We start from the raw sequence: 13,829 nt of genomic DNA on the forward strand, positions 1-13,829 counted from the left end.
CTGGAGCTCGACGTACGTCACCAAGTCGATAACGTTGCCTATGGAAGAACGACCACGCCTGAAACACGCCACTGCGTCTGGATATACCTCGTAATGTTAGAGGTGCGATTCTCATTGTGCTAGAACCATTCTCTCCATTATAGTTTTCGATGCAGCTGGCAAGCGCAATCGGTCGGTAGGATGCAATGTCTACAGGCGACTTGCTAGGCTTGAGCAGTGGAATTAGGCGACTAGTCTTCCATTCTTGTGGAACCGTGCCTGTCTGCCAGGAGCTGTTTAACTGAAGAAACGCTTTCCGAGCCTCTTCGCCAAGATTACATAGGGCACGATAGGTTATATCGTCGAGTCCTGGTGATGATGAACGCTTGCACAAGGCACGTACAGCTCCAAGTTCGTCCATAGTGAAAGAAAGGACTGTCCATGCAGGGGTCGCGCGAAATCGGTGAGTGGCCAAGCGTCGGTGTTCCAGCAATCCCCCTGCCAGCAATCCTCCTGCAGAAATCGTCAGCGACGTCAATCTCTCTGCATTGTTGGTGAAGGGCCACAGACTTGAAAGGGTGATGCTGCTGAGGGGTTCCACAGAGACCAGTAACAATTCTCCATACGTGAGACAAAGGTTTTCTTGCATCCAAACACTCGCAGAACGACAGCCACGTTCGCGATGCGAATTTGTCCATGCGACGCTGAATTTTCTTTTGCGTTCGTCTGGCCAACCTCAAGCTGTGTACCGACTTCGTGCCCCTATATCTTCGCTCTGCACGGCGACGGATTACCACGAAGCTTCTCCAATTCAACGTCGCATTCGGTGCGCGCAGGTGTTCTTGAAATCACATATTACATGCATTGCGCTGGAGCCGATCGACGTGCAGCCCGGGGAACTTCCAACAACCGATCAAGCTGCACGGAGAGGCGCGCTGGATGCGTGCGGCGCGGCACGCGGTCGCGATGCACGCCTTCCATCAAAAAGAGGCCCAATCTATGCAAATGGCGTCTTCGGCCGGGCCGCAGCACGCAAGAGCGTTCTAAGCAGTGGCTCCGCGGCACGCGGTTCGATAATGTGTCGCGCGACCCTGCTGAGCGGAAACCGGTAAAGACACGCCGGGCCGCCGATATTCGCTGGCGCCGCGGAAGAAAACACGAGACACGTGCCGTCGCTGCTGCTGCTGTCGCTGGCTACCGCCGCGCCGCTGGAGAGGCGCGCATTCCACGGTCGGGAAGACGCCGGGGCGTCGCTCAGTCGTGTCTTCTCCTCCGCGGCCGACTCGGCACGGAGGAGCGCGGCGCGACGGCGGCCGTCGGTCGCAGCCGCTGACCGGCGCCTTCGCTGATGGGAGAAATTTCTCTGCGAGGCGTCGCGTAGGTATGCGCGGCGCGCCGCGGCTGGCCGACTATGGAAGAAAGAAACAGAAAACTGGCTCGTTCCAAATGAGACCACTTCTCGGAGGCCGTGATTAATGTACGCAAACCACTCGCGTATGTACAGGAATGCCAGCATGGGGGCAAGGCTCTTGTTCGCTCGGATCTTTAAAGGTCTCGCGTATATGTATATAAACACTCTGTACAGTACCATCTGCTGCTGTGCCCGCAGTTTCAGTATGCGTGCAGGATGCTGGAACGTTTGTCTTTCTGCTCCATATAAACCTTTCCCGGCGTACTGCTCCCCCCCTCCCCCCTTGTGTGGTGCTGGGTAAGCCGTCGCGAATCAAAACGTGTTCGCACGCATACACGGCCCTCGTCAAGTGGCTCTGCGCAGTTGATCACAAAGCCATTTTCAGGTTGCGCGGCCGTGCTGTGTCCTTTCATTTGTTATTGGAGCTTATAGATTCAAACCGACTCCTTGCGCTCCCTCGAGCCAGAGATCGCGGACGACGCCACGCTCATGAGCAACGATGCATGCGGCACCGGCGACAGCTCTGTAATCGCGACAAGTACACAACCGTTTGGGTCTTATACGCTTGCAATGAATATATATGTGCATTTGAAACAGCGCAGGCGCCGAAGCGGTGGAAGATGGGTGGTGTGAAGTGACGTACGGCGGCACTTCCCTGGACCAACCGTTTTTTCTATAGAAAGGTTGATGACGCACCAGGGGCGTCCATTTAATAACCTATAAGTGGATAGCTTATAACTATGAAGGATGGCATGCCCGCTGTTGAAATCAAAACAAAGCTTCAACGTGATTCTGGAGTTCCCGTAACACCCCCCCCCCCCCCCTCCCGCTCCGGCGTCGTTAAAGCTCGCCTGTCCAGCGCAAAGCCGGACGAGGTCACAAACAAATGGCCTCAAGGTCACTCTGTGTAGCGACGTCGACCGCAGACTTTGCAGCAAGGATCAATGAATATGCAGCAACAGAATCTTGTCCGTGAGCGTTGATACGCGCCTATTCTACGTCAATGGATTGGTGTTCGCCATCGATATTCTCGGTAAAGGCGTTTCGCGACTAAATTGCAACACTTAAGAAGTATCTGGACAATTGAATGCACGAATAACGTAGACTACGTGTAGAATACGCAGACGTGCAGGCTTTCACTTTTCCAGTCTGGCTAATAATAAAAAAAAATGTACTGGTGCGGCGTATTCAAACCTGGAACTCCGAAGTCGGACGCTACCAAATGCCCCGACAATGCTTGACGAAACCACCCAGCGGGCCGCCACCAAATCCCCGCAGATTTTCGTAACCGGCGCGCTGCGCCAGCGCGACCCTCCCTTCGTTAGTGGGACAGATGACCACGATGTGGAAGACTGGTCGGCGACATTCGAAACGGGGAGCGGCCACAATAGGTGGGACGACCAGTCGAAACTACAGAATGTCTCGTTCTGTCTCAAAGACGTCGCAAGCCTGTGGTACCATATGGTGTGCGTTCAAGAAACGCTTCACAGACGTGTTCGACCTCCCCGCCCTGCGTAAACTCTGCGCCCAACAGCGCCTCCGCGGACGTGCGCAGCAGCAAGGCGAAAATTTACTAGCTACATAGAAGACGTGATCGGCTTGTGAAAGTGCCTGAATCCTTCCATGACTGAGAAAAAGAAGACCAAACACATCCTGAAAGGCATTGACGACGATGCCCTTCAGATGTTGCTGGCCAAGGACCCACGCACTGTCGTTGAGTTTACGACCTTGTGCCAGAGCTTTGATGAGCTACGTAAACAACGCGTCTTAGTTCGGCGGCCGACAACAAGGGACGATTCCGTCGCCGCCTTAAGTATAGGTGCTGACCACAATACGCTATACTGTCACAAATCAAAGAATATGTACGTGAGGAAGTGCCTACGCACAATCTAGCGTCGTCTATCACACACGTTATTCCGAAGCAGGTCTTCGAGGTGCTGCCGTCCGCCTCTCAGCCGACAGCTGTTGCCGCACCACTCACTTATACATGCGGCTGCCGCCGCACCGCCACCGCGTCGACTGCTGCAGCGAATTGGCCCCTCAACCTCTCCGACAGTCACTGGCGCCACTCCCTGGCGCACAGCATCACATGGTGAGTCCGTGGTGCACTGCTGACAAGCGACCGATATCCTACGCTTGTGGAATTCCAGGTCACGTTACACCTTCTGTCGTCGGCGATTCGCGGCAGCCCCGGGTGCACCACGATACCGCGGCTATTCTTTCCGGCCGCAGTACTACGCGCCGCAGGGCGCGCCACTTGATGCGTACGCCCGAGAGCCCCAGCCTGACTCCGCCTTTCAACCCTTCCGTCGCTCGCTATCAGCACGCCGCCGTTCTTTGTCACCTGCGCGTCGCCGACCCAGCGCTGCACCCAGGTGCACTTCGCCGCCAAGCCACGTACTTCGCGATACGGGACAAACTAAATTATGTCATCGCAACTATCAACCGGATAACCGTAATTGGATGCTCGTCATTCCTAGCCACATGCGGACCGATGTGTGCGCATACTTTCACGCTGACCTTCAACATGCGCGCGCTGGTGAGCTGAAAACGTATGAGCGGCTCTGACAACGTTATCACGCGGGCGTGGCATGTACACATATGTCCGCAAATACATTAGGTCTTGCCAATTGTGTCAACGACGGAAACCATTTCCCCATTCGCCCGGATTCCTACAGCATTTACCGTGCTCTGCACGACCCTTCGACCGTGTCGGAATCGATCTTTATGGCCCACTTTTGCGCTCTGTTGATAGCGACAGAATGGTAATCGACGCCGTCGACCATTTAACGCGGTATGCGGAAACGGCTGCGCTTCCTTGGGCTGGTTGCTCGTCACCTTGCGAACTTTACCTCACGTCATTTCCTCTTCCGCCATGGCGCACCGCGCGAACCACTCAGCGACAGAGGGAGTGTGTTTTTGTGCAATCTCCTTCAGGAGCTCCGTCGTTCATGCCGTACAGTTCACCGCACATCTACAGCCCACAACCCGCAGACCAACTCATTAACGGAGCGCTTTAACCGAATGCTGGGAGACATGCTGTCCGCATTAAAACACAAAGAGCCTAAACATTCAACACGAACTAGCTTGAAATGGTTTGTACCTAAGACCCGTACTAATTATGGTTGTCAAATGTTGTGCTACACCCTCCCGCATTTAATAAACAAAGAATCGCAATCGATGCACGTATAGCTAGACCATGGCAAATTTGTTATCTTATGTTTGTTATCTGAAAATGTTTTCACGCTGTATCTTTGTATGTTTTCGTGTACAACTGCCAAGCCTCTAGGTGCGTCGGCCTCGTCAAGCCTTCTCATTGGTTTTTTGCCGGCACACCCAACATCTGAAAGAAGTTAAACAAACATATCGTAATGTATTGTATGTACATTACGTCTGACCACTCTAACTGGATGCAGTCCTTCCCTTCGTCACGTAAGCCCGGGATACATGGAGCGAACTTTCATGGCGAACTTCGCCCGGCACGAATAGACGCGGCAGGACGATGCCGATGGTTCGCTGGCATCGCTTACTTTCAGCGAAAGACAGGCGGATGCCGCCGTGCGCTCGCCGCGTATATGCCCGTGTTGCCAGACTCTAGCAATGTGTTTTTGGATAAGAAAAAAAAAACAGTAAATAGGCTTTTTATCGCATTATTAGTTGTTAATGACTAAACAAGCTGAAGAAAGGGTTTCATAAAGGCGCTTACACATGATTTCCGCACATTTCATTGAGCTGTAAGTATTTCAGCGGCTTTGTGCCGTCTGGCTACGTTGAGCGGTGGCCCCACGAAGCGCAGGCGTTTCAGAAGGTTTTGTTAGTTTACTTTCTGTAAAAACACATTGTGGTTATTCATGTTTACTTCAGTTTCAGTTCCTGTTTTAAATCCTTCCCCAACAACAAGCATTCAGTACTGCAGCCGGAGAGGATAGAATAATCGATATTCGGCGTGAAATGAGCCTGTCAGCGGCTCTCTTTCTCGATGTATTTCGTGTGCCGCCTGCAGGCCCACACAGATGCGCGAACAGCCAGAAGACCAGGCATGGTCGGCTTCGAGCTATTATCTGTCGTCGCTCTTTTCCCTCAAGGCACTTGAGCAGAAGGGACTTATTGTTGAAGATAGAGCCGGGGCGATTTCTCACCGAATTTTACGAGCACGCGTGTTGACAGTGAAAATAAAGAAAAAGGAAAAATAAACAGCTTCGGGCGCTGCGAACGAGAAACCGTTTCGTCCCCTGTACCCGAACCCAACACGCATACAAAAAAGGCAGTAAGGAGAACAGTGCAATGCACACGCTATTTTGCGGCATGGAACCTTCGGTCGGGTTGGTAAGGAAATTGCACCGCACTTATAATTATTAGCTGTTTCGTGAGTACCTCACTTACGTTTGTAGACGAAAAATAGGTTTACAAAAATTGGAACTATTATTTCCACGCTCTCAAACATTCAATATTCGACTGTAATGATCAGGGGTGTCCCTTCCACGCGCAGAGAGCCCGAAAGTGTGCGGCCAAACTAGCCCAAACGCCCGCATTCCGTAGCTTAAGCGCGGCGGCTCCGATGGAAAAGCAAAAAATACACAAAAACCTACCAGCTGCCGGAAGTAGGAGGGAGATAAAGCCCCTCAATTAAAGGGAGATCGATCGTCGCGACGCCTGGTGAACGCGCGAGGCGCTCCTGCCACTTCCGACGGCGATTTTCGCCGGGCGGAGTTTTTCCGTCGGACTGCATGGTAGCCCGCGGGAGTCAAACTTTTTGACGCCGCCGGGCGAATTTCGTCGCTTGGACGCTGGTTGTCCGTTCCGTATAACCTGGGCTTAAATGCGTGTAATAGCGCGGACCATGCACCACACTCGACACCATACTGCCGTATCGTCCGGACGCCTCCGAATTTAGTCCGCTTTCTGAAATGGCTCAATATGCTGAAGAGTGTCGGCAGCTGGCCCACTCCTTTACATCCGTATAACCAAGCCCTCCGAAAAGATCGGCACGACCGCAATCTGACTGAACAAGCTTTCGCTGTCGGACGGGGGATCTGGCTCCGCACACCGTTTCATTCCCCTGGCCTGACTCCTAAGTTTGGCCCAAGGACCGCATCGCGTCATCGAGTGCCTATCTACCGTCACCTATGTTACTGAGCCGATCAACCCATCCTCCAACAAGCGTCGTTGTGGCCGCCAGGTGGTCCACGTGAGCCGCCTCAACCCACATCGTGACCCCCTTATTCTCACGTCGCCTTGAGTCGCCAGGATGGCTTCCCTTCGCCGCCGGGGTACTGTGGTGGGATGAAGCAACGCACGCCGCAGTGGGACACTGATGGGAGGCAAGTGCGAGCTGTTGACGCTGGCTGGGACTGTCTTTGCTGTGCCCGTCGTGCGGTCCTTCCGCCTGCCGTCCAACATTATTAAACCCATTTTTCGAAAAAAAAATAATAAAAAAAAAGAAATCTGGGGTTTTTTAACGTGTCTAAACCACGATCTGATTACGAGGCATGTCAATCTTGAGCACTCGGGATCTTTAACGTGCACCCAATTATGCACGATACAATAACTTCTTTTGCATTCCGTCCCCATCGTAATGCGGCCGCCGCGGCCAGGATCTGATCCCGCGATCTCTTAGCAGCACAACGGCAAAGCCCCTATAAGCAACCACGGCTGTCTTGCTAATTATAACTTTTCCGTAAGTGGAATCAGCGAATCGCAAGTTACTAAGGTATTCTCCATTAACTTTTATCCCCAATTCTTCCCAATCCAGGTCTCTGAATGCGTCCTGTAAACACGCTGTGAATAGCATTGGAGATATCGTATCTCCCTGCCTGACGCCTTTCTTTATTGGGATTTTGTTGCTTGCTTTATGGAGGACTACGGTGGCTGTGGAGCCGCTATAGATATCTTTCAGTATTTTTACATACGGCTCGTCTACACCCTGATTCCGTAATGCCTCTATGACTGCTGAGGTTTCGACAGAATCAAACGCTTTCTCGTAATCAATGAATCGCATTTTCAGATTGCGATAATTTCTCGTGGGTACATGAGTAAGGGATATATTAATTTGCTAAGGCGCAAGAAAGAAAGAGAAAGGAAAAGAGAACAAGAAAGTGAGAAACGCAACACGAATTTAAACGCCCTCTTCCTCTTCACAGTCAAACACACACTCACTCTGTCCGGATAATTTCCTGAATATGGTTAATCGGAAGAGAACGGCTGAATCAGAGGCGATAACAATGTTCAACGTGACAATGTCACATGCTGCGTGCGTTATCACATTTCTTGACTTGTAAGATCGTACGCGACTGGTATACGAGCGTGCATCAACTCTCTTCCATTACTTGTCCATTTTTAGTGTTTCTTTATGTCCTCATCCAGTGAACACAAAGAACAAAGGAGCTCAACAATCTGACGCAATGCGAATAATCATTAAGCTCCTTTGATATCAACGACAAAGTTCGTATGCAGTTCACACAAAAAATTTCGCACAATATATTTGGCGATTATTCGAAGTCGGTGCTGAAAAGTTCGCTTGGCGACATGTGTATCAAATCTGTAGAGAAAGCTAGCAATGTGTTGCAAAATTCAGAGGACGTTTTCGTTGCGCTGGTTCATATATGTTTGTGCATTCCCACCAGGCGCGTACCCAGGATTTTTTTTTCAGAGAGGACCCAGCCCAAGGTAACTTTTCTATGAAAATGAGGGGCCGGGGTGGGGGGGAGGGTACCTTTACTAGTACAAACGTGAATAATGCCTACCGTTCACCATAAAGACGCGTAAATCCGCAAAAGGGAAATGAAATAAGGTGTATCTCACAGGCACGCCTGTGAGGTGCACCTCTCCTTTACTTGACAAAAAAGGGACCACACGAAATGCACTCGCGCAGGAAGGCCACTGCCAAAAACAAGTAAACCAGCGAAAGTCTAAAATAAAGATTTCTGGTAGTGTTTTTTGAATTAGCTCAGGAAGAATTATATAGAAACATATATTGCGCAACACTCACGCTTACTGCTCTACCAAGTGCCAAAACCGACTCCTATTGTTATTTAGGAAGTTGCATAACGATGCGCAGCCGCCGGTCCCGTATAGCCGCGTAGCGCGCCGGATACGGTTCTAGACGCACTGCGCCCCACCGCAGAAGATTAGAAAAAAAAAAAAACCACATAAGCACTGCAGAGAAGTGGCTACGTCAGGCGGCTCGACTGATAACTGCAGAAGCGTCATTCAAAACACACGGAATCATTCTCCCTTTCCGGCAGCGTTTTCTCTACTTTCTTTTTTAAATAAAAAGATGTTGACTCATAAATGTTTTCACAAACAACGGCTAATTTCTTAATATTCACTTTTCCTTCCTGTTCGGCTGTTGCCTCGGGGCTCTCTCTCTTAGTAGATGGCGTAATTGCTGAACTCCTTGCGACTCTTGTTTCCAGTTACCAATTTGCGCGAGAAGTGCTCTACAATTAGGGAAAAACCAGACGAGGTAACGGGTGGCATTCATATTGCTTATGGGTTTAGCGGTTGATGCAGGGCTTGATGACGGACGCTGTTTCCAATGATCTAATTTTCCTCCTTTGTAACCTATATAATGGTTCCGAGGATCTGCCAGCGTTGCAGTAAGCCTTCACTCGTGGAATTGATGAGGCGAAAGGAAAAGTTAAAGGCAGCTGGCGTTTTTTCCTGCCGCAATTCGTGCCAAGAGCATGCAGACCAGCTTACAACGAACTGAATCCCCTTCCTCGTCCCTCGGTGAGTCTAAACAAAGACGGTTGAACTCATGAAGGAACAGTGATGCGCGTGACCGTTGCAGTAGATGGTGACAACAGAACGCATCTCGAGTTAATCGCGCGGGCACAAAATCGATGAGAAATCTGGCCTTCACAGGAGATGCCGATAACTACCGCCATCCAAAAGGAGTGAAAGAGGGAGCAAAATGTTGACCGCCGAATAGCTGTCAAGTGTCAAGCGTGATTCGGCGGCGCTTTAGGAATGTGTGTAAGGAGTGGCCGTGTGGGCAGAGGGAGGGGGGAGGTATGCCACTTAATCTCGGGGGGGGGGGGGGAGGGTGCTTGGGTGCGTGCTTGATTCCCGCGGAGGTTGAGAACTTGCGCCTACGAAATTGGTTTGAGCACTTTCATCGTTAAAGTGCCGCCCATCTTTCTGTCGTTGCCATGCCATTACTGACCAGCGACCATATTAAAAAACTGCATCGACTTTCTAAAGCGCTTGCATTTTCAAGAAGAGAGAATGTGGAGATGGTAATTTACCATTTGCGTGGTTTCGCGGGAATTGCTGCATTCTCCTGCATGCGACATGTGAGGAGGGCGCCTTCACTGCTAGACGAGAAAGTCTGCAGGCGAAACAACACCCGCAAGCTTGTCCGGGTTGTCACATACGCAACCCGAATTACTTCGCGTCTGAATGAAACCTTTCTGCCCATGCTATATATCCTCTGAAATATCCGTCTCCGCGCCAGAAATATGAAGAGAAAAGTGCTGATTTTCGTTTCCGCGATAGCGACTTTTCTGTTCTATGTTCCCGTAAAAGATAGCGCTTTGAACGCTTCGAATAGCTGGAGAGAGAGACTCTTTTTTAATCAACGCAGCAGCAACAGTTAGGTCTACGTGGTAGTCCAGAATAGCGCAGACAGGCGCTGCAAGAATGCGCGAAACGAAGCACAAGGACAGACCAGGCGCGGGAAAATGCGAGCAAGACGGCGCGGTATACAACGCAGCACGATGGCTGCTCCGCGGATTCCGCTTCGTCCCTGCATGCTGACGATTCCTGTACGTTGCACGGTCCTACATCGCGCTAACTGTCGACAGATCTTCAAAATTCGACAGGCAAGAGAGGAAACTGCTGACGCGTGCAGGAATACAGCGAGCGAACACGTATACACAGTGATGGGTGCATGCAATATAGCTATAAGAAAGCCACATTGGCGAACGAAAGGAAAGGAGGATACGACTGCAGCGATAAGTCAAGGGACAACTGTGTAGGGGGAATCGGTGTATATAGCACCTCTGGCAACGCAGGAAAAGGAAACGGCTAGAGAAAAAAATCGAGTTGCGTGTTGTCCGTCGCGTTATCTCGCGCGCGCGCCAAAAATGGGAGAAAAAGAGGCGTTGGCACGCACACAACAAACGATAGAGACGAGGCGACCCCCCTCGCGATACACACACACACACGTCTCGAGATGGCTTCCGCGTTCACACCGCTATAGGGCGGCCATTTGCTCGAACAACGCTGCGGCTCAACACGTATCGCTTCGTGCGCACCCCTTGCATGCTTGCTTGTCCCGGTCTATAAACGGGACGCCCCCTGTTGGGTTTGGCGAGAGATATCCTATTGTGCGGCGCAGCCCCTATGGTATGCTCAAACATGGCGATAGGCTTGGCGTGACACTAATGTTCTCCCAACACATAGCAACAGGAAAACCCGGATCGAGCGTGTGTATATACACATACATACGAGGTATACACGACTAAAATGCACGAAAGGTAACAGGACTCTATGTAGCACACGCCACTGCTTCACGTTCGTTCCTGCATTCGTGCATTGAACACTCGCGCTGTGGTAGGTGGGTCGGCGGGTACACGAACCACACTGTGAAATCATTTACACCCTTCAATCAGAATCAGGCATGTAAGGGATAAAAGGCTATAGGCGATGGCATAAAAGTCACTAAGTGACCCGTCTATAACTCACGCACTGACACCTTAAAGAATGGTCTAGAGGTTCGAGTTATATATAGACCGATTTACGCCCTTATTCCTTTTCAAAGGTGTAAATAATTTGCACTGCACACGACAGGAACACGTAGATGTCTGCTAAAAGAGCGTTATAGGTGGGAGCTATCAGAAAAGAGAAGGTATGTATATACTTTAGACCTTTGAGCTCGTGTAAGCGTGGCGATGTGGTCGCTGCAGGTACACGACAACAGATACCACACAACACTGCTTGAATTCACACACAACGCAGGTGTCACAGCAGACATAATACACGCCAGACGTTATGCCTTAAGCCAAGTCTTGTTCGCACAAAAAAAAAAAAAACAAGAAAAATTAAAGCTTGCAGCTCCCAGGTATTGACGCGAGTTATACACGTTAGAGTTAATGGCTCATACTAGTATAATTCATGAGGCTCTAAATAAGAGTTATAACTGTGTTCCTGCGTAAACATATATATTCAGTATGCCGTTATACCCGACGATCAGACGTCTCTACCCTTCGTGAATTTTATAGCCAAGAAGACACAACAATACACGCAACTGCTAAAGGTACCGTGACAACCGATGTGACATTCATGCTTTCTTTTCTTTTTTCAAAGAATAAATTTATTTAAGCATCGAAGTCTATTATAGCGAGAATTATTCTGGAAAGCCACCTTACCGCTGAAATGGGACCATAAACATCAGCCACGAAAAAGGTAAGCGCAACGCAAGAAGGCCTTAGACCCGGAACTATCACTGTAAAATAATTTACACCCTAAAAAGTGAAAAAGGGTGTAAATGTGGCTATAACTCACACCCTTAGGGTGTCCGCCATGTAGATAACACCCTAAGGGTGTGAGTTATACACACATTTACACCCTTTTTCCCTTTTTAGAGTATAAATTATTTTACAGTGTAAAAGATAAATGCACTATCGTTATTGCGTGTCAAGACAAGATTGCATAGACGGCTCAAATTACGTGCCCCGATTGCCAGGTCCACAAAGAGAGCTCCGCATTTCCAATACGTAATATTGCGGCGGCGGGGACACACGCACAGAGCGGTCTCGTCTTGTAAACAGGGCAATCACCGCGTATCCTTGCGACTTTCAGAGGCATCGATAGAAAAGGGAGGCACGTGGCCAAGAATCGCGTGTCCCGGAAAGAAACCCGTACGCAACTGATATCTATATATAGGGGCAAGAGTCCAAAGAAAGACAACAAAGGAGAACTGCGGCGCAGGTGAGACGTATACTTCCCACTTTATAACACCGTTGTGGCGTTGCCAATACACTGAAATATCTGCACACGTAGATGAGCAGGGTTAAATCTGCAAAGTATTCGAGCGCACAATTGCAGGGCTTGCATATATAATATGTGCCAAATTGATGACCGTTCGGAAGCGAACAGAGCAATTTAAGAACGCTCTTTTTCTTTTTTTCATTCCGAATGAAAGGAAAGAATTCGAAATCGCTGTCGCAGCATGAAATACGGATTAAAGGGAACTCAATATCCTCGCTGGGAAGAAAAAAGAACACCGGTCCGCGCACAGTCTGGGCCACCGCGCGCGCAAGCCGCGAAGGCTCACCGTGCTGCCCGAAGGTGATGATCTTCTCGGCGGCCATGTGGAAGTCGTCGTCGTCGTCGTACTGTTCGCCGGGCTCGAACGGCGCGTCCGCCTGCATCATGCCGGCGTCGTAGCGGTCCAGCAGCTGGTGCAGGGGCTGGATGCCCGGCAGAGCGCGGCGCGTAACGTTGGGCGCCCGCTTCATGCCCAGCTTGCTCAGGATCTGGGCCTTGATGGCCCGCAGACGCACGGCGCGGCTCTGCATCACCGCGCCGCCGCAGCGCGTGCAGTTCGCCGGCGAGGCGGTGGTCGCCGCTGTCGGCGTGGTCGTTGGCTCGGCGCCGGAGGATGCGGCTGCACAGGCCACCACCAACACGGTCACCGAGGACGCGAGCGCGAGCGCCGCCGCGGCACAGCACCGAGAGGAAAGCATGGCGCACCGAGAGAAGGTGGGCACGCGGCGCGCGCTTAAATAGGTCGGCGCCACGCCCACCGGCGGCGCGCCGACCAATCGCGTCTCGACCGGCGAGGGATGGGACGGGATGCGCGGCGCTCGAGCGCGCGCGCGCGCGTTGCCGGCGACGAGCGCCGGCGTGGTCCGCCGTGCGCGCACCGCTTGTCACTTGAAGTTTGTCGCGCGCGAGCAATTTGCGTGCGTGCAGCGCGTGACAACGAAGAAATCTTGCCGTCTGCCCGCGAGCTAGTAATTAGCACCCCTCCCCTATTTCTTTTAAGTTCTTGCTCTAAAGTGACTCGGCTACGCTCTCTTTGATTATGCGGCACCACGTGCTGCGGCATTAAAAAATAATAATACTTAAGTTTTGCATGCGAACGGCTGCTGCGGCCCTCCAACCGCTGTATTCGGATCGCTTCCTGTATAAGTTTGGCACGGCCTTGTGTTGTCGCCGCATTGTGTGAGAATAATCAAGCTCAGCACAGCAGTGCCGCAGCTCTGTGCAGCGGGCGCTAGATGGCTACGCATACGCGTGTTGTTGTTGCACGCATAAGCGGAAGTGTGTACACCTAGGGTTTGGGATACTATGCTAATGACGTGCATCGTGGCAAAGGCGCCGACAAACTCTTTACATTACAGCGCCCGTTTCTGTGACGACTGTTTCGCATAATTAAAAAACAGGAAATTCAAAACAAAAATTACAATTTTTACTAATACAGCTTCGT

General features: G+C 51.0%; 1 protein-coding gene across 1 annotated transcript in view; it reads right to left on the reverse strand.

Moving 5' to 3' along the window:
• LOC142572261 (growth/differentiation factor 11-like) overlaps positions 1 to 13,083 on the reverse strand; it is a 124,841-nt gene extending 111,758 nt beyond the window's left edge. The window contains exon 1 of the mRNA XM_075681233.1: positions 12,672 to 13,083. Within this exon, the coding sequence (XP_075537348.1) occupies positions 12,672 to 13,083 (412 nt within the window). The remainder of the gene's footprint in view (positions 1 to 12,671) is intronic.
• Positions 13,084 to 13,829: the final 746 nt, after the last annotated feature.

This window comes from Dermacentor variabilis, chromosome 2 (genome assembly GCF_050947875.1).
Source record: "Dermacentor variabilis isolate Ectoservices chromosome 2, ASM5094787v1, whole genome shotgun sequence".
In the NCBI taxonomy this organism is placed as follows: domain Eukaryota; kingdom Metazoa; phylum Arthropoda; class Arachnida; order Ixodida; family Ixodidae; genus Dermacentor; species Dermacentor variabilis.